Below are 23,006 nucleotides of genomic sequence, written 5' to 3'. Positions count from 1 at the left end.
ATATGGTGAAGATGCTCATAAAATAAAGTTGATGTGATGCATGATGTGAATGATGATGATCATGATAAACTCTGATGAGAATAATGGAAGCCATGAAAGATTTTCCAATGTCATAGAAAAGAAGTAGAACTCCCTAAATTAAGAGGAAGTCTAGATGAAATCTCCCTAGGTTAAGAGGGAGCCTGAATGAAAGAAATCTCCCTAGATTAAGAGGGAGCTTGAATGAAAGAAATCTCCTGGATTAAGAGGGAGCTTGAATGAAAGAAATCTCCCTAGATTGAGAGGGAGCATTATTGAATGGAATCTCCCATGTTGAGAGGGAGGTCATATCATAGTCATGATGGACACATCGATAGAACATTGGAGAATGCATTTTGAAGGCTGTTGAGATAAGAATAAGCTGGATCAATTTATGAAATATGTTGTTGCATTGAGAAGTAGGAAAGGAAGCTACATGGTTGAGGAATCTTCTGTCAAAAATTCATTGGGAAAGCTCTAAGTCCTATTGTGGAAAGTTGAGAAGCAACATCAAGTTGTTTGGAAGATCCTGGAGGTTTGTATCTATTTATGTACATTTGAAAGTTTGTTACTGATTAGGGTTGTGTTTGTACAGGTAAATCTCTCAGAAGTTTGATAGCATGTTCTGACATGCTTAGAGTTGTCGATCAGTTTGAATGGGAGAGATTTGGAAGGATTTGTTACTGATTAGAATAATTGGGAAGTTGAGGCTTTGTGTGAGACATTGCCTGGGAGGACATTTGGTCGACACTTTGTGTTGATGTCTAGTTCCCAACTAGGGAGGGTGGCATTGGTCATGGAGCTCTGACCTCGGATATGCACCTAGATCCCTGGGTTGATGGTTAGTAAGTAAGCCTGATGGTACCTAGAGAGGTTGACAGCTTTAGTCCATCTTAGTCCCATCTGAATAGATTGCCCTAGTCAGGAATCTAGCCCATGGCATTGCGGCGTCTAAACTGTTGGAAGACCTTGGATAGATTGCCCTGGACAGGAATCTAGTCCATGGCATTACAGTGCCTAAAATTCTTCATGGTTCATGTGTTCTGAGATATTCCTTGTACTTTGTTATGAAACCAGCTCAAGAAAAGATAGAAAAGATAGATCAACGCCTTAGAATTCAGCCTCTTCGAGGGGGCAACCTCCTTTACATTACATAAATGAACAATTCTTGGATGATACAAATGACAAAACCTCCTTTCTATATATAGGAGTCTAAGGAGTCACAATATAATCCAGCCGACCTAACAATAATCATATAAAGCCACAAAAATAACAATAGAGGGATTCTATGGGGCACAGAAATAACAATATGGGGGTAATAGGGGCACAACAATATAAATAAGGGGTATAACTACAATAGTAATGGGGTAATCACTAGTATTATAGGGACCCAACATGCCCCTCTCCTTCAAAAAAGTGTTGTCCTCAACGCTTGAGTAGTTCTGGATACTTCTGCATAAAATTCTCATCCTCCCATGTGGAATCTTCAGCGGATAAGTTCTTCCACTTGATAAGATACTCTGAAATTGATCGATTTCGTAGCTGTCGAGTTCTTGTTTCTGTGACTGCTTCCGGTTCCAATATAATTTTTCCTTCCTCGTCAAGTTCTGGCAATATTGTTTGAACTGGGAGCTTGTCGCCTATAACCTTCTTTAAACATGAAACATGGAAAACTGGGTGCAATCGAGAAGCTGCAGGAAGCTCCAATTTGTATGCCATAGTACCAATCTTTTGCAACACCTTGTACGGACCATAATACTTTGGTGATAATTTATTATCCTTCTTAGCTTGCTTTAGGGACATTTGCTTATATGGTTGTAGCCGTAGGAATACCCAATCACCTACATCAAAACTTCTTTCACTGCGATGTTGATCTGCCTGTTGTTTCATTCTATTTTGTGCCAACACGAGGTTATCCTTTAAGAGTTGGAGGACTTGTTGTTGATGTTCGATGTGATGTTCCACTGCCTGAACCTTAGAATTTTCTCTTAAATATGATGTGATGGATGGTGGTTGATACCCATAAAGTGCCATAAATGGGGTCATTTTTGTTGCTGTATGGAAGGAAGTGTTATACCACCATTCAGCCAGAGGCAACCATTTGACCCATTGTGTCTGTTTATCAGATACAAAGCAACGAAGATATCCTTCCAAACATTTGTTTACTATCTCAGTTTGCCCATCAGATTGAGGATGATAAGATGAGCTATGAGCTAACTGAGTACCAAGACAAGAAAATAATTCTGTCCAAAAATTTCCAGTGAAAATGGGATCTCTGTCACTTACAATAATCTTTGGGTTTCCATGTAGCTTTTGAATTGTTTCCATAAATGCAGTAGAAACTGTACTGGCTTTAAATGGATGTGATAATGCACAAAAGTGTGCATACTTGGTAAGTCTGTCAACTACCACCATGATGACACTCTTTCCCTCAGACTTGGGTAAACCTGTGATAAAATCCATTGAAACCTCCTCCCAACGTTGGCTTGGAATGGATAAAGGTTGTAATAGACCCGGTGTCTTAATTGTTTCAACTTTATTTTGTTGGCAAACCAAACATTCCGCCACAAACTTTTGAATATCTGATTTAAGGCCATCCCAAAAAAATTCCTTCTTAACCCTGTGGTAAGTTTTTAAAAATCCTGAGTGCCCTCCTAAGGGAGAAGTGTGCAATTCCATAAGAATCTTTTGTTTTAGCTGGGAATTCTTACAGAGGTATAAGCGATCTTTGTACCATAACGAATCATTTTGCCAGCTAAATGTATCAGACGTACTGGAATCTTGTTGTAGCTTTCGAATAAGTGCCCACACTTCTTCGTCATTCTTCCATTCCTCCCTTGCTTCGTTTATCCAATCTGGTTGGATAATAGAAATGGCGCACAACAATGCTTCCACATCCTCATCCTTTCTTGAGAGTGCATCTGCCACCACATTTTGCTTCCCTTTTTTGTAGATGATTTCAAAGTCATAACCCAACATCTTTGTGACCCACTTTTGTTGCTCTTCAGAGGATAATCTTTGTTCTAAAAAGTATTTAAGGCTATCATGATCCGTTTTTACCTTGAAGTGTCTTCCCATTAGGTAGGGTCGCCATTTCTTAAGTGCATGGAGTATTGCCAACATTTCCTTCTCATAAATAGCTTTGCTTAAAAACTTTCCCTTGATTGGACGACTTTCAAAAGCAATGGGTCTTTCATCTTGCATTAGAACAGCACCAATTCCATTTCCTGAAGCATCACATTCCACAATAAAGGTTTTTGTGAAGTCCGGTGTAGCTAAGACCGGTGCTTGGCACATTGCCTCTTTAAGATGTTCAAAGGCCTTTGTTGCTTCCGGAGTCCATGAAAATGCATCTTTCTTCAATAATGTTGTTAGAGGTGCTGCTATTCTCCCATAATTCTTAACAAACTTGCGATAATACCCTGTCAACCCAAGAAATCCTCGCAGATGCTTTATGGATGTGGGGATTTTCCATTCCTTAATGGCTTTAATTTTGCTAGGGTCTACCTTAACTCCTTCATGAGATACAATATGACCCAAATATTCCACCTCCTGGACTCCAAAGAAACATTTGGATCTTTTTGCATATAATTGTTTCTCCTCCAATAGTTGTAGCACCCTGTCAACATGTTCAACATGATCCTTCCAAGACTTGCTGTAGATTAGTATATCATCAAAAAATACTAACACAAATTTTCTAAGGAATGGTTTGAAAATTGAATTCATCAAACCTTGAAATGTTGAAGGTGCATTGGTAAGGCCAAAAGGCATGACCAAAAATTCATAATGACCCTCATGAGTTCTAAATGCCGTTTTCGGAATGTCTTCAATCTTCATTCTGATTTGATGATATCCCGAACGAAGATCCAACTTGGTGAAGTAAATTGATCCATGCAATTCATCCAGTAATTCATCAATGACAGGAATGGGGAACTTATCTTTAATAGTGAGCTTGTTGAGCTCCCTATAATCTGGACACATGCGCCATGATCCATCCTTCTTGTGCACCAATACTACTGGAGCAGAGAAAGAACTTTGACTCGGTTGAATTATACCAGCCTCTAGCATTTCTGCAACCATACGTTCAATTTCACTTTTTTGGACATAGGGATATCTGTACGGCCTGATGTTTGGAGGAACACTTCCTGGAATCAGATGAATAGCATGATCATGATCACGCATAGGTGGGAGACCTTTGGGAGTCTCAAATACCTTGGAATGATTGTCCAGGACTTTTTGGAGATCTGGAGAAATAGATGATTCCAATGTGGAAACATCTAGCGAACATAATTGTGCAATTACACCTCTTTGCTCCTTTTTTAGAAGCTTTGTCATACCATTAGAGCTGATTATCTTTCCTGGTTTCCCTGCAATACCCCTTAATTCAACTTCCTTTCCTTCCGTAGAAAATTTGATGAAAAGTTCTTGAAAATTAAAAGCTATTGTACCCAAGGATTGTAGCCATTGGACTCCTAGTACAACATCAGCACCTCCCATTGGAATGGAAAGCATTGGGCTAGTCAATACATATTCTCCCATGGATAGCTTGATATTATGGCACTTTCCAGAGCAATTTATTGTTCCTCCATTTGCAATCATCACTTGACACTCTGGTGCTGGATATAGGAAGCAATTCAATTCTTTTGCTACCCTACAATGAATAAAATTGTGGGTGCTTCCTGAATCAATCAACACTATTACCTTTTTCTTCTTGATTTGTCCTTCTATCTTGATGGTTTGAGGAGTGGTAATTCCCGCCAATGCATTACAAGATATGGTCGGATTTATTTGTTCTTCATCTAGGCTTTGTTCCTGGAGTATATCCTCTTCTTTTGACCTTTCTTGCTCCTTTTCTTCTTCCTCTTCACAATCTATGTAGAATAATTTCTTCTCAGCACACTTATGACCTTTAGTGTATTTGCTATCACAACTGTAACAAAGCCCTTTTGCTCTTTTTTCTTCCAATTGTTGTGGTGTCAACCTTATAGGTTGTGGAAGACTAGGGCAACAACACTTCCGTCTTTATAGTTGTGAGTGGTATGCTTCCTGGTTGCCATAATTTTGCTTTCCATTTTTCTTGCTAACCTGAATGCCTTCTCTAATGAATCAGGTTCCCAAAGGCGAACATCATGTTGGATATTATCCTTTAAAGACCCTATGAACACATCAATCCTATGCTCCTCTGGAATATCTTTTACCCTTATGTTCAATTTTTGGAACTCCTCAATGTGCTCCATTATTGAACCCTTTTGTTTGAGACTTATCAATTGGCTAAAAAAAGTGTTGCTTTTTGTATCCTCATAATGTGCTATCAATTCTTCCGTAAAAATTGCCCAAGTGATAAATTTTTTACGAGAGCAAAGCCATTGATACCATACAAACTGATTTGGTTCCAAATATAAAGTTGCCATACGTACCTTTTGTGTGTTTTGCACATTATTGAGATCGAAGAATTGCTCCATCTGTAATATCCATGTGGCGGGATCCTTGCCATCAAACTTCCTCATATCGATTTTTGGAATATGGTGGGTCTTCGATCCAACATTAGAGTCTATGGAATCATGATTAACATTTCTTTTGTTCGCATCATGAGTTTCCTTTACTACCTTTTCACCATTAGTAAGTATTTCTTGTAGAAAATTTGTCAAATCTGTCTTCAAATCTGCCATGTCTGTCTTCAAATCTGTCTTCAAATTTGCCATGTATCTCTTCAAATCTGTCTTCAAATCTATCTTCAAATCATCCATCTTAGCTTCCATGCCATTTATCTTAGATTCCACGCCATTTATCTTAGCTTCTGTTAGCTTTTGTGAGCGTGACATTTGTTGCACTTGTTCTTGTAATTTTGATATATCATGTAGCATTTCTTCCTCTTCTTCATGAGTCATGCTAGAGCTTTCAGGTTCCTTACTAGGTGTTTGCATTTTCTTTCCTCGGGGCATCAGTTACCGATAATAATGCTTTACTATGCCCTTTGAATTCCGTTAAACCAAGCTTACACAAAAATTTAAAAAAAACTACACACCTTTTTTCACTTTATAGAAGCCTGATATTGAATCTGATGTATCTCTGTAATTTCGGATCATCCAGTTCTGAAATTGTGACCTGTAGTAGCCTTCTGCGTCCTCTTTCCAATGCCACAAGTCTGACCCAAATTGGATTCTCCAAGGAAGAGTTATGTGAAATCTCCCACAGTGACTTGTTTTTAGACTAGTTCAGTAGAGCGAACTTGTACGACGTGCCACGAGTCACTGTTTCAACCTTTGGATCTGAAACACACATACAAGAAACTACAGTCCGTCCTCTTTCTGTACCTTCTTACGAAATTTCAATCCGATCCCCAGAGAGAAAGTTATGACGATTTTCCCCAGGTCACCTGTTTTGAATGTAATTCAGGAGTCTGCAAAAAGACCAACTTCCTCAGATCATATCTCCGCAAATATCGCGCGAAAAGCTCTGAAATTCGGACCCAAGGTTCAAGCGATTTCTTCTCAAATGGGTTTTTTTTGCGACTTCTGAAACGTCACAGAAAAAAAGTTATAGCGAAAATGCCACGATGACCTGTTTGGAGCAGCGAAACCCTAGAATCCAAAGCTCTGATACCAAATGTTATGAAACCAGCTCAAGAAAAGATAGATCAACGCCTTAGAATTCAGCCTCTTCGAGGGGGCAACCTCCTTTACATTACATAAATGAACAATTCTTGGATGATACAAATGACAAAACCTCCTTTCTATATATAGGAGTCTAAGGAGTCACAATATAATCCAGCCGACCTAACAATAATAATATAAAGCCACAAAAATAACAATAGAGGGATTCTATGGGGCACAGAAATAACATGGGGGTAATAGGGGCACAACAATATAAATAAGGGGTATAACTACAATAGTAATGGGGTAATCACTAGTATTATAGGGACCCAACATACTTGTATTGATGAATACCTCCCTAATTAAGAGGGAGAGTTGAAATTTGTAACTAGGTTCGGTCTTCATAAATATATTTGAGATGTACTTATCAAAAGAATGAAGAAAATATTTTTCTTTTATGATGACTTATAAAAGCATGGGTTCCATGCTTGGGTCATCATGTTTTAGGTCAAAGTCCTCATTGAGGACTTCTAGGATTTATTTTGAGTCATTAAAGTTATTGTACATTTAAAGAGACCCTTCTTGGGCTTTCGGATCATGTAAAAAGAATTATTTTTGAGTCAAAAATGAATTTAATCTCCTCCACACCAAGTCGGCCTCAAGAAGATCAATTTGGCCTCAAGTCAAGTAATTCAACCTCACAGAAGGGCTATAAATACAAGGAGTTTGAATTCATTTGGAGCATCTCATTCTCTCTCACATAGTTCGATCTCTGAAGCTAGAAGTTGGAAAAGTGTGAAATTGTCTACTCGCTGGAAAAGGAGCTGGAAAGAAGTGCGAGTTTCTAGAGGAAGATAGAAGGGCTCTATTACCCACCATTTTGTGGTTAGTATCCCTAGGAGAAAAAATTCTCCAAGATGGTCCTCAATAGACAGCCAGCGCCTTGTGCCATTTCTTCGCCACCTGAGCCAGCCATGTGGTCCCTCACCCATCTGCCATGATCGTATGTTTGAAGGTGGGCCTCCCAAATCCAAAGGTATGCCTTGTCATTTTGAAATTGAGTATTGCTTATCATGGACACTTCTGGGTATGGATTCATGGGGGGATTCAGTGGAAAGAATGGGTTAGGTCTGTGCTTTGTTGGACATTAGATAAACCAATGCTCCCCATGTGTTTTGTGACATGGACTAACCACCTCTCGTGGATCCTTATCTCTGGCGATGAAATTGTTGACTAACACCTGCAGGTTTTGGTCTAACGGCAATTGTGATTCCCAACAAGTGGTATCAGACCGTAGCTCATGAGTTCGATACACACCTGGCTTGCGTTTGAGGGGGGGGGGGGGGGGGGGGGGGAGAATGTTGGACATTGGATAAACCAATGCTCACCATGTATTTTGTGACATGGACTAACCACATCTCGTGGATCCTTGTCTCTAGCAATGCGATCGTTGACTAACACTTGTAGGTTTTGGTCTAACAGCAATCGTGATTCCCAACATCTTTCTGTCCCCGAGACCCCTTTAGGAATTAACCTTGGATCCTAGTCCGTGGGATCTCTTTTACTAACCATTTGGTTTCAGGGATGGTATTTCATGGGAAACCCCAATTTTGATAGTGTGGTCTCGCTTCCTTATCCACTTAGGTTACCCTCTTTCCATTCATTATTACCCCATCCATCATTTCTCCCACCTGGGTCCACATTCCTCCATTGGGTTCCAAAGATGAGCCCACAAGAGCTGATGTCAAAACCTTAAAGGATGACATTGGGCTAGGAGAGGCCCTAAAAGGGCCAGCGACTAGAGGAAAATCCCTTCTAGGGTTGCAACTAATGCCAAAAGGATGGTCTAGGGGGAGAAAGGCCTCTTAGAGGCCATGACAAGGAGGAAGGAGGGCCAAGGTCTTTTTGAGGTTGGACGACAGGCCTAGAGGGGGGTGGAGGGCCTTAGAAGGCTCCTCAAGCCTGCGACCAAGGGAAACCAAGGTGGGCGAGGCCTTTTCAAGCCTGCGGCTAGCCAAATCAAGGGAGTTGAGGCCCTGGAAGGACCTCTAAAGGTTGTGGCTAGCCCTTAAAGGGCCAGCGGCTCAAGGACGAGGGAGGTCAAGGGCCTAAAATCCCCTCTAGGACTCACAGCGAGAAAGAAAGAGGCTGGACGGTTAGGCCTTGGGGCCTAAAAATATTCGAAACCCTGCAATCAAAAATTCCTCCACAAATTTATTGCATAAAGGGGTGGACGACTTCTTCTTCAGGCTGGACATTGAGCTTAGGGACTAGATCTTGCCTTCCTAGGCCTAGATCTACCTCCCAACAAAATTCTCTTGATGAACTTGAAGTTCACCTACACAAATGAATAAAAGAATGTCAAACCCAAAATATATATACAAAAATATAAAACCCCAAAAATAATAAAACCCCAAGTGCTGCAAAACAAATGGGTTAGAAATAATTTACAAATTATTTACAAATATACAATATTTACAAATTTAAAAAAAATTGGAGAAATAATTCTGGATAAATAACAATGGATGAGTAAATTTTGAAAAATAAGTATTGGCCAAAACCCTCCTGCAAAATCAAATACCATAACGAAATCTCAGAGCCCAAACATAGTCAGCTCTTCCCCACAATCTGTGAACCCAAGGGCTAGCGTACCTATAAATCTCTATAATATTCTCAAAGAAAATTGTTAGATCATATGGTGAATTAGATCACGTCAAATAGCATGTATCAATAAAATGTTCTTATCACCGACAAATGAAATAACAACTATTTAGCAATATTCAACACAATGCAGGATCACACATAGCTAACACATACCACAGATTAGTGAAAGAAAAACACCATGAACTGAATCCCAAAGTCTTTCTATTATGATACAAAATGTTCCCAATGGAGACACAGCTCAATACCACCGTTCAAGAATTACATCATCGAAATATATTCAATAGAAGCAAAATGACTTGTTTATATAGAAATCCCTCCTAGTGGAAAATAATGGATAGTTGCCTTGATCCCTATCAAAATAATCTCAACCTTTGAAAATAGCTTGATGATCTTTTAATCTCCCCCATCGAGTTTTTAATTTCAAGGAAAAATTCGAATTTTTCTTATAACTCACTTTTAATTAATCCAAAAATTAATATTTTGGATTAATTTCCTCAAAAATTTGACTTTGACTTAACCACCAAGATCGAAGGGCTAAAATTTTCTTAAAATATCCATTTTTCCCCTAGTGGGAGACCTCCAAAAAATTGACTTCTCTTTGACTCACAATTTTTTTATTATTTTCCACTTGGAGAGAAATTAATTTCTCTATAATTATTTTTGACTCAAAATTAATTAATTTTCTAGCTTAGGATTTAATTTAATTTTACCAGAAAAATTAATTAATTAACGCAAGAGGGAATTAATTATTTTTTCCACCCTCAAATATTTTAGCCATGGTGTCTAAATATGAGGGACCATGCACTAAAATATTTTTTATATCAAATTATTATAAAATCAACCCTTAGAAGGGAAAAATACATTTACACTTAGACCCTCAATAATTTACCCAATTTTGCGACTCAATATGATATAGTATAGATCAAGTGTATTTGTAATAAAATAATTAGCCAAATGTGCTTAAATTATTACCAATCACACTTTTACAAAGACTCAATATAACACTAGGACTCACCTAAGAACTTGTCAAGGGATTCCACCCTAGTTTTGTGGTTGAGGCTAGAAGAAAAACTCTGTCGATTATCCATGTTTAGAAACACATAATTTGGTGAAGTTAAAAAAATCCCTAGGATGAAATCCGTTGCCAAAATCAAAGGCTTACCTAGGTGTTGTTACATAATTAAATGGTCATACTAGCATCATTTACAATATAACTTGCGGAAATTGGGTTTACAATGATACAATGGTGCTGGTTGATGATTTTGAACTTTAAAAAAACAATCTCAAAGTCTTTGCATTCTACTTCTTTTGATTGTTGACAAAGTGTGGTCAACATGGCCTATTGGAGGATGTGAATTGCCTTATAGTGCTAGCAAAGCTTTATTATTAGGTTGAGTTGTCCTCCTTAAGCCTATTTTGTCACCTTAACCCTTGTACTTGATATATCCTCTAGGTGACCTAAAATAAGGAAGCCTCCCTAGTGGTTAATGTCCACAAAAGAGAAGTAATGGCTGTGGTGACAGTGGGGCATGTGAAAATTTCTGAATCTACATATTAGAAATCCTACTGCAATCACTGGTTTACCATCTCCTAGTTGTTTTTACATTCAACAAGTTATTTAATTATTTAAATAGCAATGAACACACTATTGCAGACTACACATACATATAGATCATGAACTAAAATGAAATGAGACAAATACACAAGGGACACTGTTATTTTTGGACAATCGTCCCTGGAAAAAACCCAATGCGAGAAAATCGGTGCAACATTTAAAGGGTTTGTATTATTAAGCAGATTTTTGAATACAACTAGGGTGCCAAATCCGGCTCACCCAACAGAGAATAAACCTGGAAGAAGTACCTCTATCCAAAGATATATGAACAAACCCCACATGTGACTGCGTTGTTCCCAGTGCTGGGCAGCAATGGTTGCTCCAAGTTCTACGCTGGAACTGCGTCACCTCCTCTAGGAGTTGTGTCACTGTGACACTGTGTCACTACATCACTGAGACCCCTTAGCCTCCACTGCGTCACTGCATCAGAGCTCTCCCTCTGCGTCACTACGACACTACGTCACTGCATCAGAGCTCTCCCTCTGTGTCCCTGCGTCACTACGTCACTAAGAGCTCTTAGCCTCAACTGCGTCACTACATCAAAGCTCTCCCTCTGCGATGTCTCTCCTGGTGCTTCTCTGCCTCTCTGCTATGTATTCTCGGCCTTGGACTGAAGTCCCTCTGCCAAACTGACCCTCAAGCTCCTCTTATACTTTTCCTGTTGATGAATCAATGGCCGAGATTAAGTCCCTAATCAACGGCTAAGATTAAAATAGACTTGATCCTCGTCACTTAAAAGTTTCTCACCCATATTCTTATTAATACCCATTAATATTTTTATTTGCTAAGTTTAGACTTAGGAACCCATTAAAAATATTAATTATTTTAATAACTCCTCATCCGGGTGGAATCTCTCCAAACGATTTCTGGGTTCTAGAGATCTCATGTATTCTAGCCCCTCCACAAAATTTCAAAGCTAGAGCACATCCCATGCTACCCAAAATCAACACTCCTTCTTAGCTAGGAATGTGTTATAGTAACACTTCTCAACAGAAGTACTACACTGATCCACCACATCGGTCCTCTGTGCTGCTGATGCTTGGCCTGATGCCCTTCATCCATTACATTGTTGCTTCCTGTACTACTGCCCGTGACTCTGCCACTGTCACTGCTACATCTGTACTGCAACTCCCTCTCAAAATGTTGCCTCATGCTGCCCATTGCACTGCCACTGCTAATTGTTGCATTGCAACTCAGTTGCTGAGAAGTAAGCAACTGAAACTTCCCCCAAAAACTGACATGTTGGTCAGTCTGGATGCCTCGTGATGCTGAAGCTACCTCTACTGCTAATCTGTGCTGACCCTCTATTGCTGCAAACTGCTTTGTGCCTCTCCCACTGCTAGAACATCCACTGCGCTGCCTCAAACTTTGGCACTTTAACTCTGCCATTGTCGCTCCATCACACCTCGCTCCAACCGACACCCATCATTTTCCTACTGTCGTTAAGGGCTCCTGTAATCGTATGTGATCCAAGAGTTTGGGCACCTCAAGGATCCTGCCTGCGTGCAGTCCTCTCGACTACAACTCCATGTCGCCCCACCTCTTCTCTAGAGGTGCATGAACACTCATGGCACAATCGTCATCCTTGCCTTCCCTGTCAGCTTTCGTTGGAGCAACCTTCGATTCAGAAGCTTCCTCCTTGCCCTTCTTCCAGGGGCACTGAGTGGCATAATGTCCAAGTTCCCCACACTTGAAGCATCTGACCTTGGAAATATCCTTCTTCTTCCGCTTCTGCTGCCCTTGCTGTCCTGATGATGTGAGAGCTACATCCTCCTCCTCCTTCTTGACCCGGGCTCCTTTGTCGCTACCCCCTGCCTTGGTCAACCTCTTGATCTCTTCTTGTCGAAGAGCTGCCCACATCTCCTCCCAACTGGGGAGAGTTGCTCTGCCCAAGATACTTTGGACAAATGTCTCCCAGTCCTCGGTGACTGCATTCAGGGCAGTCCTGACCATGAACTCAGGATCTGGTGTAGACCCCACGGAAGTCAACTGGTCTCTAATCCCTTGCAACCTAAGGAGGAAGGGATTGATCTCTTCTCCCTTCTGCATCTGGTACTGTCTCAGCTGATTTTCTAATAGCATCTTCCGCTGGATGGAAGTGCCCTGGTACAAGGTGGTCAACGTCTCCCACATCTCCCTTGTTGTTTCTTTCTCAGCAATGTGTGGTACTACATGATCTTTGACCCCGTCTAGGATCATGCACTTGGCCTTCACTTGGGCCTCCTCGTACTTCTTTAACGTATCAACGTCGACCAAAACAGCAACTACTTTCAAGGCATAGTCCCAAATTTGATTCTTGTCCGGGACTGCTAGGATTCTGGCCTTCCAGATGACAAAATTGGAAGCTCCATCCAATCTATCCTGATCCCTCAGTCCATTAACTGCCATCTTTGCTCAACAAATATAGGACGGGTTCTCTTCTCCCTCTCCTGCTGCTAATCCAGCAAGACTTGGATCTGGATTTCTTTGGCGCAAGAAACCCTCTAAGGAACAAGCTCCTCTAGACTCCCTCTGAGTCCTGATTTCCTTCACGGAAATCCTCTGGCCAAATGTCGAATCACTCCTCTCTAATCCTCCTTTGTTGCTGCAACCCAGATCTAGATTTCTTTGGCTAGAAATATGTCAAGGCAGTGATTCCATCTACCTCAGCTCTGTCTCCACATACACTATTCTGCACCAACAACAACAGTGTCCCACCAGCTCCTCAGATCGAATCTGCTCTACTCCCCCGACCCCTACAACTGAAGAATCTGAGCTCCTCTGGCTCTACACAATCACTGCGTGAGCTAGATCAGCTCCTCTTGGCCACTGCGTCACTCCTTCCTGGTCCAGAAAGATGATGTGGCTCTACGTGAGCCTGATCTGCCCCTCTTCTTCTGCGCTGGCCTAGACAGCTGACATAGTTACTGCGTGGGCTCCTCCCAGCTATTGCGTCACCCTCACCTAGCTCAGAATGCTGACGCAGGCACTGCGTGAGCCTCTGCGTCACCTCTTTTGCACTGTGTCACTCTCCCTCTGCGTCTTTGGCTCTGGAACAGCGCTGTCACTTGGGACAGCTGCCTCTCTGCAGCAAATTCTCTGGATCTCCCGGCTGGTGTCTTCAGTCTCCTATGATCTGCAATGCTCTAATACCATGTGAAAATTTCTGAATCTACACATCAGAAATCCTACTGCAATCACTGGTTTACCATCTCCTACTTGTTTTTACATTCAACAAGTTATTTAATTATTTAAATAGCAATGAAAACACTATTGCAGATTACACATACATAGAGACCATGAACTGAAATGAAATGAGACAAATACACAAGGGACACCATTATTTTTGGACAAGCATCCCCGGAAAAACCCAATGTTGGAAAACTGGTGTAGCATATAGAGGGTTTGTATTATTAAGTAGGTTTCTGAATAAAACTAGGGTGCCAAATCCAACTCATCCAACAGAGAATAAACCCGATAGAAGTACCTCTATCTAGAGACAGATGAACAAACCCCGCAGGAGACTACGTTGTTCCCAGTGTTGGGCAGTGATGGCTACTCCAAGCTCTACGCTGGAACTGCGTCACCTCCTCTAGGAGTTGCATCACTGAGACCCCTTAGCCTCCACTGCATCACTACGTCAGAGCTCTCCCTCTGCGTCACTGCGACAGAGCTCTCCCTCTGCGTCACTGAGAGCTCTTAGCCTCCACTGCATCAGAGCTCTCCTTCTGCGCTATCTCTCCTAGTGCTTCTCTACCTCTCTGCTATGTATTCTCAGCCTTGGATTGAAGTCCCTCTGCCGAACTGTCCCTCTCACTGCAACAAATCACTTGTTCGATTTTCTCAACAAACCTCGCCCCAGAAAAATCGAACTGATTGATCTCTCAAGTGTATCTCCAACTGACCCTCAAGCCTCTTCTTATACATTTCTTGTTGATGAATCAACAGTGGAAATTAAGTCCCTAATCAATGGCTAAGATTAAAACAGACATGATCCTCGTCACTTAGAAGTTTCTCACCCATATTCTTATTAATACCCATTAATATTTTTATTTTTCTAAGTTTAGACTTAGGAACCCATTAAAAATATGAATTATTTTAATAACTCCTCATCCGGGCAGAATTTCTCCAAATGATTTCTGGGTTCTGGAGATCTCATGTATTCTAGCCCCTCCACAAAATTTTGGAGCCAGAGCACATCCAATGCTACCCAAAATCAACGGGGCACACCTCATAATGTTGTCGCTTCGTCTAGCTCTTGTCTTGTGAGTCACCCTCACAAGAGTTACAGGATTTTGAGGCAACAATTCCCATGACATTGGAGTGAATGAATGGTTTTAACAAATGCACACAACTTCTGCTCAAATATCCTCTTGGTGTCCAAAAATTTTTTAGAGGTTTGTTTGTGTATGCGCTAAGGCAGCAAGGGTAATTTTGGGTCTGTTGTGTGAAGTTGTAGAAGGGGTCTTTTTGATTTCCATTTGCTAATTATATTTCTAAGAGCATAGAAGAAATCTGAAAATATGAGCAAAGAATCAAAGTATACAAAAAAAAAAAAACCTCAACAAGCAAGCCACAACTCTGAATTCTCTCTAGTTTGTTCCTAGAACGTACATCCAGCTCCAAACAGTAGCTTGAAAGTTCAAAACAAACAACAGCTTTAAACATTTGAAATCTCTCTCCACAGATTCACCCACAATTCCAACACATTAATGTCCAAGTTTTTGCTAGTGACAAATGACACGGAAAGTGTTAAAATTCCTTTTCAGTGTGGATGTGTTAGGGTTATATTTTGAATATCTTTTTATGTTTTTCTTCTTTTCCTCAGCTAGAAAATCATCCAAGGAACAATTGTGGGTCTATTCTTGGCCAAAATGATGGGCATGTATGGGTTTCTCAATAAAATATCTATCTTAGCCAAGAAATGCCCCTGAAACACCAATCAAATGTTCAGAAATGAACTGATAAATGTGGAGAACAATTGGAATGAAAAGAAATGCATTAAATTCACCATTGTGGGTGCAATACCATTTCTTGTTTCATTTATAGGAGAAACGTGAGGCCTAAAATATATTTCCGATAACACAGATATATTATGCATCATAACTCAGTGTTTCTTTATCACATTTATGATGTACTATTTGTGTAAATGGACTATGAGTTTCAAAAGCGCTTTGTTGGCACTTTCTGTGTTTCTTTGAATGATGATGTGATTGTTCTTTCTTCCATATTTTAAGTCATATGCTCACATATTGTTCCACAAACACTTTTGACTCATTATCACGTCCAAACATGTCTTCAAGTGGACTTACATTCATTATGAAAGTCATTGATGAGTTGGAAAAAGTCAATCCAAAGTGCTACAACTTGACAAATATGGAAAGGAAATTTATTTTGCTAGGAGGAAATGTGCTCTCCCATTTAAAATAACTAAAATCATTTCGAGTCCATTCAGATCACATCGAAAGTACTGATGAGATCTAAAGGAAGTTAAAAGGACTCAATGAACCTGAAAAACCCTCTACTCATAATGTGTAAAGTTGTAGGACAAATAAGAGTTCATTGTTTTAGCCACTAATCAAAATTCCTACATTATATGATGTGTGTGCTTGTCTTTTTCCCTTTAACGAATAGTAATTTCTATCCCAAAGCATTCAAATTGATAAGAAAAACCTAGCGAGTGTAAAATTATGCACATTGAAATAAGAGACATCAACTTACCAAATGGAGAGTAGCTTGACAAGATGATAATATGAGCAGATGCCTGTTTGATGGCATACCAAAGAGGAGAAGTACTGCTAGAGGCTTTGTGAGGCACATGGTATCGATGCAAAAAGGGTTTAAAAGGAACATTTTCTCCCTGCACAATATTAACACTTTATCAAATCGATGTTCTGTTTCAACAAAAATAGAAAAGACTCGGAAATAATCGTATAAAGAAAAGGTAAAATTAAAGGTTGAGAAAAAACAAGGATGTGGGATAAGGAACAGTGGAATCCTCTTCTATGGATTTCCAAAACTGTATCTAGAAACCTTAAAAGAAGTTACATGCAAATATTTCTAAACAATTACTAAAGACAATAACTGCCATTAGGGAGAAGAAATTAAACACTAGTACCTCCAAAAGAACTGCTAGAACTCAAATATGGAGTATATGAAGCTATGGGTTTTGAGTCTGTTGACAACCAAGGAGTGGCTTTGCATGTTCTAGATGTCAATTTGAACCAAATAAAACAAACCACTATTATAAAAACATAGATAAAGAAATGTATCACAAGGAAAAGTGCTTATCCTATAGAACTGCCAAACAACAATGAACTGCACAAATTACAATGTTCCATTTAGATAAGTTTATTAATGTCCAATAAATGACCAAAGGTAGGTCAATGGAACTACTCAGTACATAAATGGCAATACAAGGTGGGAGTGAGAAGGCCATTCCTATAAAAACAAGAATTAGTGATACCCTAAAAGATCTAAGCACAACTATATGTAATGTCCCCTACTGAAATAAACTAGTAATTTTGACTTTCTTACCATTTAAGCATTTTATCAAACACTTTGTAGACAGAAATTTCGTCAAACACTTTTCTGGTAAATAAATATGAAGATCATAGAGAAAATAAAACAGCCAAATTACCAGTCACTGGTAAATAAAGTCCCTCTTCTAGTCAAGCAAACTCAACTAGTATACAAAATCCAATAGCTATGTTATTAATGCCACGGTAGAAAATGTTTTTGCTAACAAATAAATCCACCATAGGCAAAAATACACAGCAATAAACTCAGTCAACTATTTTATTAATATTGATCATAAAAATTACATGTTGGACAGCTTATTTAAGATGCAGAAATTTGTCCCAAGGGGGCAGCTCAATTGGTGATCAAAATAATGTGAAATCTGTGAAAACTGAGACATCCAAGGTTCAAATCCCTCCAGTTTTGACTTGGTTTACACAGAGGAGGACAGGCCGTAGACCCCTAGAGGTTTACTAGTAGTTATGTGTCAGGCAAGTTGCTGGGTTCCTCTGGGATACAATAAAAAAGATGCAGAAATTTGATTTCTAGAACCTGTGGATAACTCCTACAAATGTCGTGATTTGGCTGGTTGAATAATGCTGCTCCAATACACTGCGGCCTCTCCAGAAGAATTGTGATCCCATACAAAAGGCCATGACCTCCTCAAGAAAAGCACGGAACTGTTGCAAATGGATAAGTTGATTCCTCCTCAAGTTCCACGTTCCCTGGCAAAATTCTCGTCACTAAGAACATGTGAGAAATCTGGCTGATTCCTCCTTTGACTGGCTAGGGTGGATATGTCTCATCACTGAAACCAACCTTAACCAACTAGGGTGGATTAGTCTCACCAATGAAACTGATTCTCTTGAGGGTTGCACGCCCTTTACTCAAAGTTCCAAGAGCTCACCAAAATCAATTTAGAATAATAACCAATGCATACTCAAAAGTGAGCTCCAATTCTCCTTTTATAATTTTTATCATTAGAATACCATGGATCTCCCACTTTTTACCTTTTTCCAGCTCAATAATATGAAGCGATTTTATAAAGTTTTTATTATCTTTCCCATAGTCACTTAATAGCATCCTTTTAATTTAATTATTCACTGACATTTCTAAATGTTGCTATTTTCACCTGAATTACAGTCAAACAATTAAATTAATTGATCCATTTTTTTTCCAAATATAGCCTACGGGAATCAAATAGGCAACTGAGTCATTTTCCAGAGGTGATCATTCGAAACGGAGCACTACAGTCCTCCCTTCTCAAGATTGCTTGCCCTCAAGCAACCAAGAACTTGCATATCAATACCAGGATCCCAAATATGCCTATAGAATGCTCCAACATATATCTGTTGTTTCATCCTACCACAACTGAACCCAGTGCCACTGTCAAACTCTGCCACACTGCAAAGCAATCCACTACAATGTAAACCATTCCTCATAAAAATCCCTAGTAGATCTTCCTTTGTTTCCAAGTTTGGCCACCCGGATGCATTTCTATTATCATGATACCCTTTGTTTACTATTTCATCCCACCATGCTTGACGCTCAATATCAGTTTGCAAGTTGTTGGAATCAAAGTAATATCTAAGAACATAATCTTCCACCAATTCTTTTGTGGCAAACCAAATAAGGTCATCAATAGTGTTACCTATTAATTTTTGTAGCATTGGATGGTATTCTAGTCTCCGGACTTTGTGGAGAGGCTAAAACACAGGAGTTTTCCAAAACCCAGAAATCATTTATGTAAATTCAACCTAGAAATGGCTCAATTAAGTTAATTAGCCATCATTAATTTTTCCTAAGTCTAACTTAGGAAAAGGGGTTAATTAATAGAAATTAATTGAGAAGGGTGTGAATTACCTAGAAACTCACACAAATCGACTTAGAAGATAATCTCAACCATTGATTAAGTTTTAATCGTAGTCATTGAAGTCTCAACTGGAGATTATAAGAAGAAGTCGATGGGTAGATGGAGAATACACTTTGGAGAACACTTGAAGGTGTGAAGAACTTGAGAGTGTGACCAATAGCAGATACTCAGTCATCTAGACAGATTTATTCTCTAGTGCAAGTGACTCAGCGAGAGTGATAAAGTCAAAGATCGAGCAGAAAAGTGTCAGAGGGGCAGAGACAATGATCCATAGGAGGATTTCCAGTTCCAGAAGAGGCAAAAGCGAGTGACTTAAGTATTCCACAGTGCAGCTAGCCCACATCAGCCACAAGGGTCGCACGGAATTGTTTGGCAGGTCACAGTTAGGGTCACGCGGGTTTTCCCAATACAACCGTGAGGATTGTGTGGGTTATCCCAATGCAGTTGTGCAGATCGTTAGAAGCAGAAGCGGCCTGCGTGGAGGTTGGACGATCTATTTCCACAGGGAGACAAATGCTAAGGGTTGCCTGTGGAGAGAGAGAATTTTCTATCTAGATATTTCTTGTCAGATTCTTGTTGATTGGATAGCTAGATGGGCTTCCAAAGATTGTCCACAGAATTCACTGTTGCATAATAAAATAAACCCTCAGCTACTGCACCAGTTTTCCCACATAAGGTTATTCCAGGAACATTTTTCCAAAAATAATGGTGTTAGTATTTTTGTATGTGTGCTATCATTTTTCAGTTCCTATTTTTGCTTCTGCAGTTAATTATTATGGTGAAGAAATTGCAGTGTGAATATTTCTTTATTTTGTTGTGAAAAAAATAAACTACATTATTAATTTATCAGTTAGAAGAAATATTTCCAGTTGTTGCATTTCAGGGAATTTTCACATGGCATCAGAGCATTTTTTACAGACAGAAGGCTCAAAAGTAGAAAAGAAAAATTTGCGACTCAGAGGGAGATGCAAAATGAATTTTGTGAACGAACGCGCAGGTTAGCTCAGAACAGCCACGAGATGCGCATGAGATATTTTCTATACAGCCACGAGCATTGCGCAAGTTTAGACTGAACAACCTTGAGTGCAGTGCAACTAGGAGCAACATCGACTCGGATTTTCGCAAAGCAGATTCTTGTCTGGGCACAAAGGGTTTGCAGCGGTTTGCTAAAGAAGATTCACTACCAGATGGAAGAGAAAGTGCACACACAGAGGAAAAAATTTTATCTCAGTTTCGAGTATTGCAAAAATGGCCACAGTCGGGCTTAGAGATCAGGATAGGTTGGAGGGAGCCTCCAACTATGTCATCTGGAAGGCTAGGATGTCCTTCCTACTAGATGAATTTGCCCTGAAGACTTACGCAAAGAATGTTGTGGCAATACCAAACTGTTGATTTGGGGTAGCATCGGATGTGCTCTAGCCACGAAATTTGGTGGAGAGGTTGGGGCACATGAGATCTCCAATACTCAGAAAGGGTTTGGGCAGATTCTAAACAAATCAGGAGATATTAAAATAATTAATATTTTTAATGGAGTCCCTAAGTCTAAACTTAAGGAAAATAAAATATTAATGTGTATTAATATCAATCTATGTTAGAATGGTCCAAAAGACATGGATCAAGCCAGATCTAATATTAGTCGTTGATTAGGGACTTAATCTCGGCGGTTGATATGTCAACGAGAAAAGTATAAGAGGAGGCTTGAGGGTCACTTGGAGAGTACACCAGATGATCAGTCATTCTATTCTCTAGAGCTGGGTTTGCTAAGAGAGATAGAATCAGTGATCGAGAGAGCAGCTGAGGGGCATTGAGTACAGAGAAACAGAGAAGGCAGAGATTGTGCCAGGAGAGCAGCGCAGCAACCAAAGAGGGTGACGCAGAGCCAGCAAGGGCTCACGTAGAGGCAGCCAAGTGTTGTGCAGAGCACTAGAGGGGCCAGCGTGGCTGACGCAGAGGCTCCCAGAGCTGACACAGAGGCTCCCAGAGCTGACGCAAGGCCTCCTGGGGCTGACGCAGGTCAAGGAAGGCTGATGCAGGGCCAGCGCTGGGCTAGGAGTGGCTGACGCAATCCAGATTGGGTAGATGCTAGGGTCGCGAAGCAGTTTTGTGCTGAGGAACTACCAGAAGGGTTTTCCGGGGTTTCAGCCAGGAGATTTCTCTCAAACTGTGAGGTATAGCTGCCAAGGAAATTCTCTGTTGGGTAGGTCATTTTCGGCACCCAGATTGTACTTTGATATTACTTAATAAGAAAACCCTCAAATAGTCGCACCGGTTTTCCCGCATTAGGTTTTTCCGAGGACATTAGTCCAAAAATAATGGTGTCATGTGGTGTGTTTGTTCTTGTTTCTTTTAGTTGTTGATCTGTAATATGTTGATCATGCACTAGTGTTTATTTTCAGTATTTACATTGTAAATAACTTGTTAAGGAAGATAACAAGTAGGTAGGAATAAATCAGATAAAGTGCATGGAGGGTTTCTAACTAAGTAAACTTAGAAACTTCAACATGAACGATGCAGATCAACTGAAGTAATAAAGGAAAAAGATGGCAAAGATGAAGCGGATGATCTTGGTTGGAGTCCAGTGTGAAAATTTCCAAAAATCGAAATCTTATTGTAGCAACTAGAAATTATTCTCCTAATTGTTAATTAAATTTAACAATTTATTTATTGTTTCCTTCAACAAATACTGAATAAATCACACTGCAACCTACACAAATAAAATTTTGGAAGAATAAATGCTGGAAGAGATGCTAGCACACACACATAAAATAACACTGTTATTTTTGGACCAATGTCCCCAAAAAAACCCAACCTAGGAAAACCGATGCAGCCGCTGAGGGTTTTATTATTAAGCAACAGTGAAATAATCTCAGTACAACTAGATGTCGAAACTGGCAATCCTACTAAGAAAAATTGGCAAGAAAAATCTAGTGAGGAATTTCCTCACTCCACAGGCAAAATTCGGGGTTTGAGCGTTGTCAAATTGAGTCGTCCAAATTAGGTTTGCGCAGTTATTGTCACCCTAGCACAGTTACTTCTACACTCAGCTCCGAACAGCTTCTCCTCAAGCTGTCTAGTCAGCTATTGTCTAGGAAAATGTCTCTCCTGGCCTCTGGAACCTCTGCCCAGCTTCTGGCACTAAAACTCTGCTTCTCCCCAACAATTTCGAAACTGCCTCTAAAGGCTACTGCGTCAGCCTCAATGTGGCTCCTCTATCTCTCTGCAAATGCATTCTCCAAGCCCCATCGACTTCTTATAATCCTCTATTGAGACTTCAATGGCCAAAACTAGATATTAATCGATGGCTAGGATTAACTTGAAGTTGATCCGTGTGAGTTTCTAGAACATTCACACCTTAACTTAATTAATTCTGATTAATTAGTCATATTCCCTAAGTTTAGACTTAAGAAATATTTAAAAACTGACTAATAATCTAATTAAGTCATTTCTAGGCGGAATTTTCAGAAATGATTTCTGGGTTTTGGAGATCTCCTATGTTCTAGCCTCTCCAGAAAATTGCGTGGCTAGAACACATCTGATGCTACAAAAACTAACATCTGGGACCATATAGTCTCACATATATCTTGCAAGAACACTGCCAAGGATATGTGGGATGCTCTCGCTCAGCTATCAGAATCCTTTCGAGCAGCGAAAGATGTTCCTGCAAGAGAAGTTGAGAAACATTTGAAGGAGAAGGGTGAAGGCATAGATCCCTTCCTCACCAGAATTCAAGAAATCTGGGATCAAT

General features: G+C 39.9%; 1 protein-coding gene across 4 annotated transcripts in view; it reads right to left on the bottom strand.

Moving 5' to 3' along the window:
• The window catches only part of LOC149203398 (phosphoenolpyruvate phosphatase-like), a 345,157-nt gene that overhangs the window by 81,957 nt on the left and 240,194 nt on the right, over nt 1-23,006 (bottom strand). For all 4 annotated transcript variants that reach the window (XM_089403422.1, XM_089403425.1, XM_089403423.1 and 1 more), the window contains one exon: nt 16,591-16,729. In XM_089403422.1, the coding sequence (XP_089259548.1) occupies nt 16,591-16,729 (139 nt within the window). The remainder of the gene's footprint in view (nt 1-16,590; nt 16,730-23,006) is intronic.

Source organism: Pinus tabuliformis, chromosome 2_1 (assembly GCF_031772625.1).
Source record: "Pinus tabuliformis cultivar Carrire ecotype Pingquan chromosome 2_1, CPIR1, whole genome shotgun sequence".
NCBI classification, from domain to species: Eukaryota; Viridiplantae; Streptophyta; class Pinopsida; order Pinales; family Pinaceae; genus Pinus; species Pinus tabuliformis.
The sequence above is the reverse complement of the archived record's forward strand: the minus strand, read 5'-3'. Positions and strand labels throughout refer to the sequence as shown.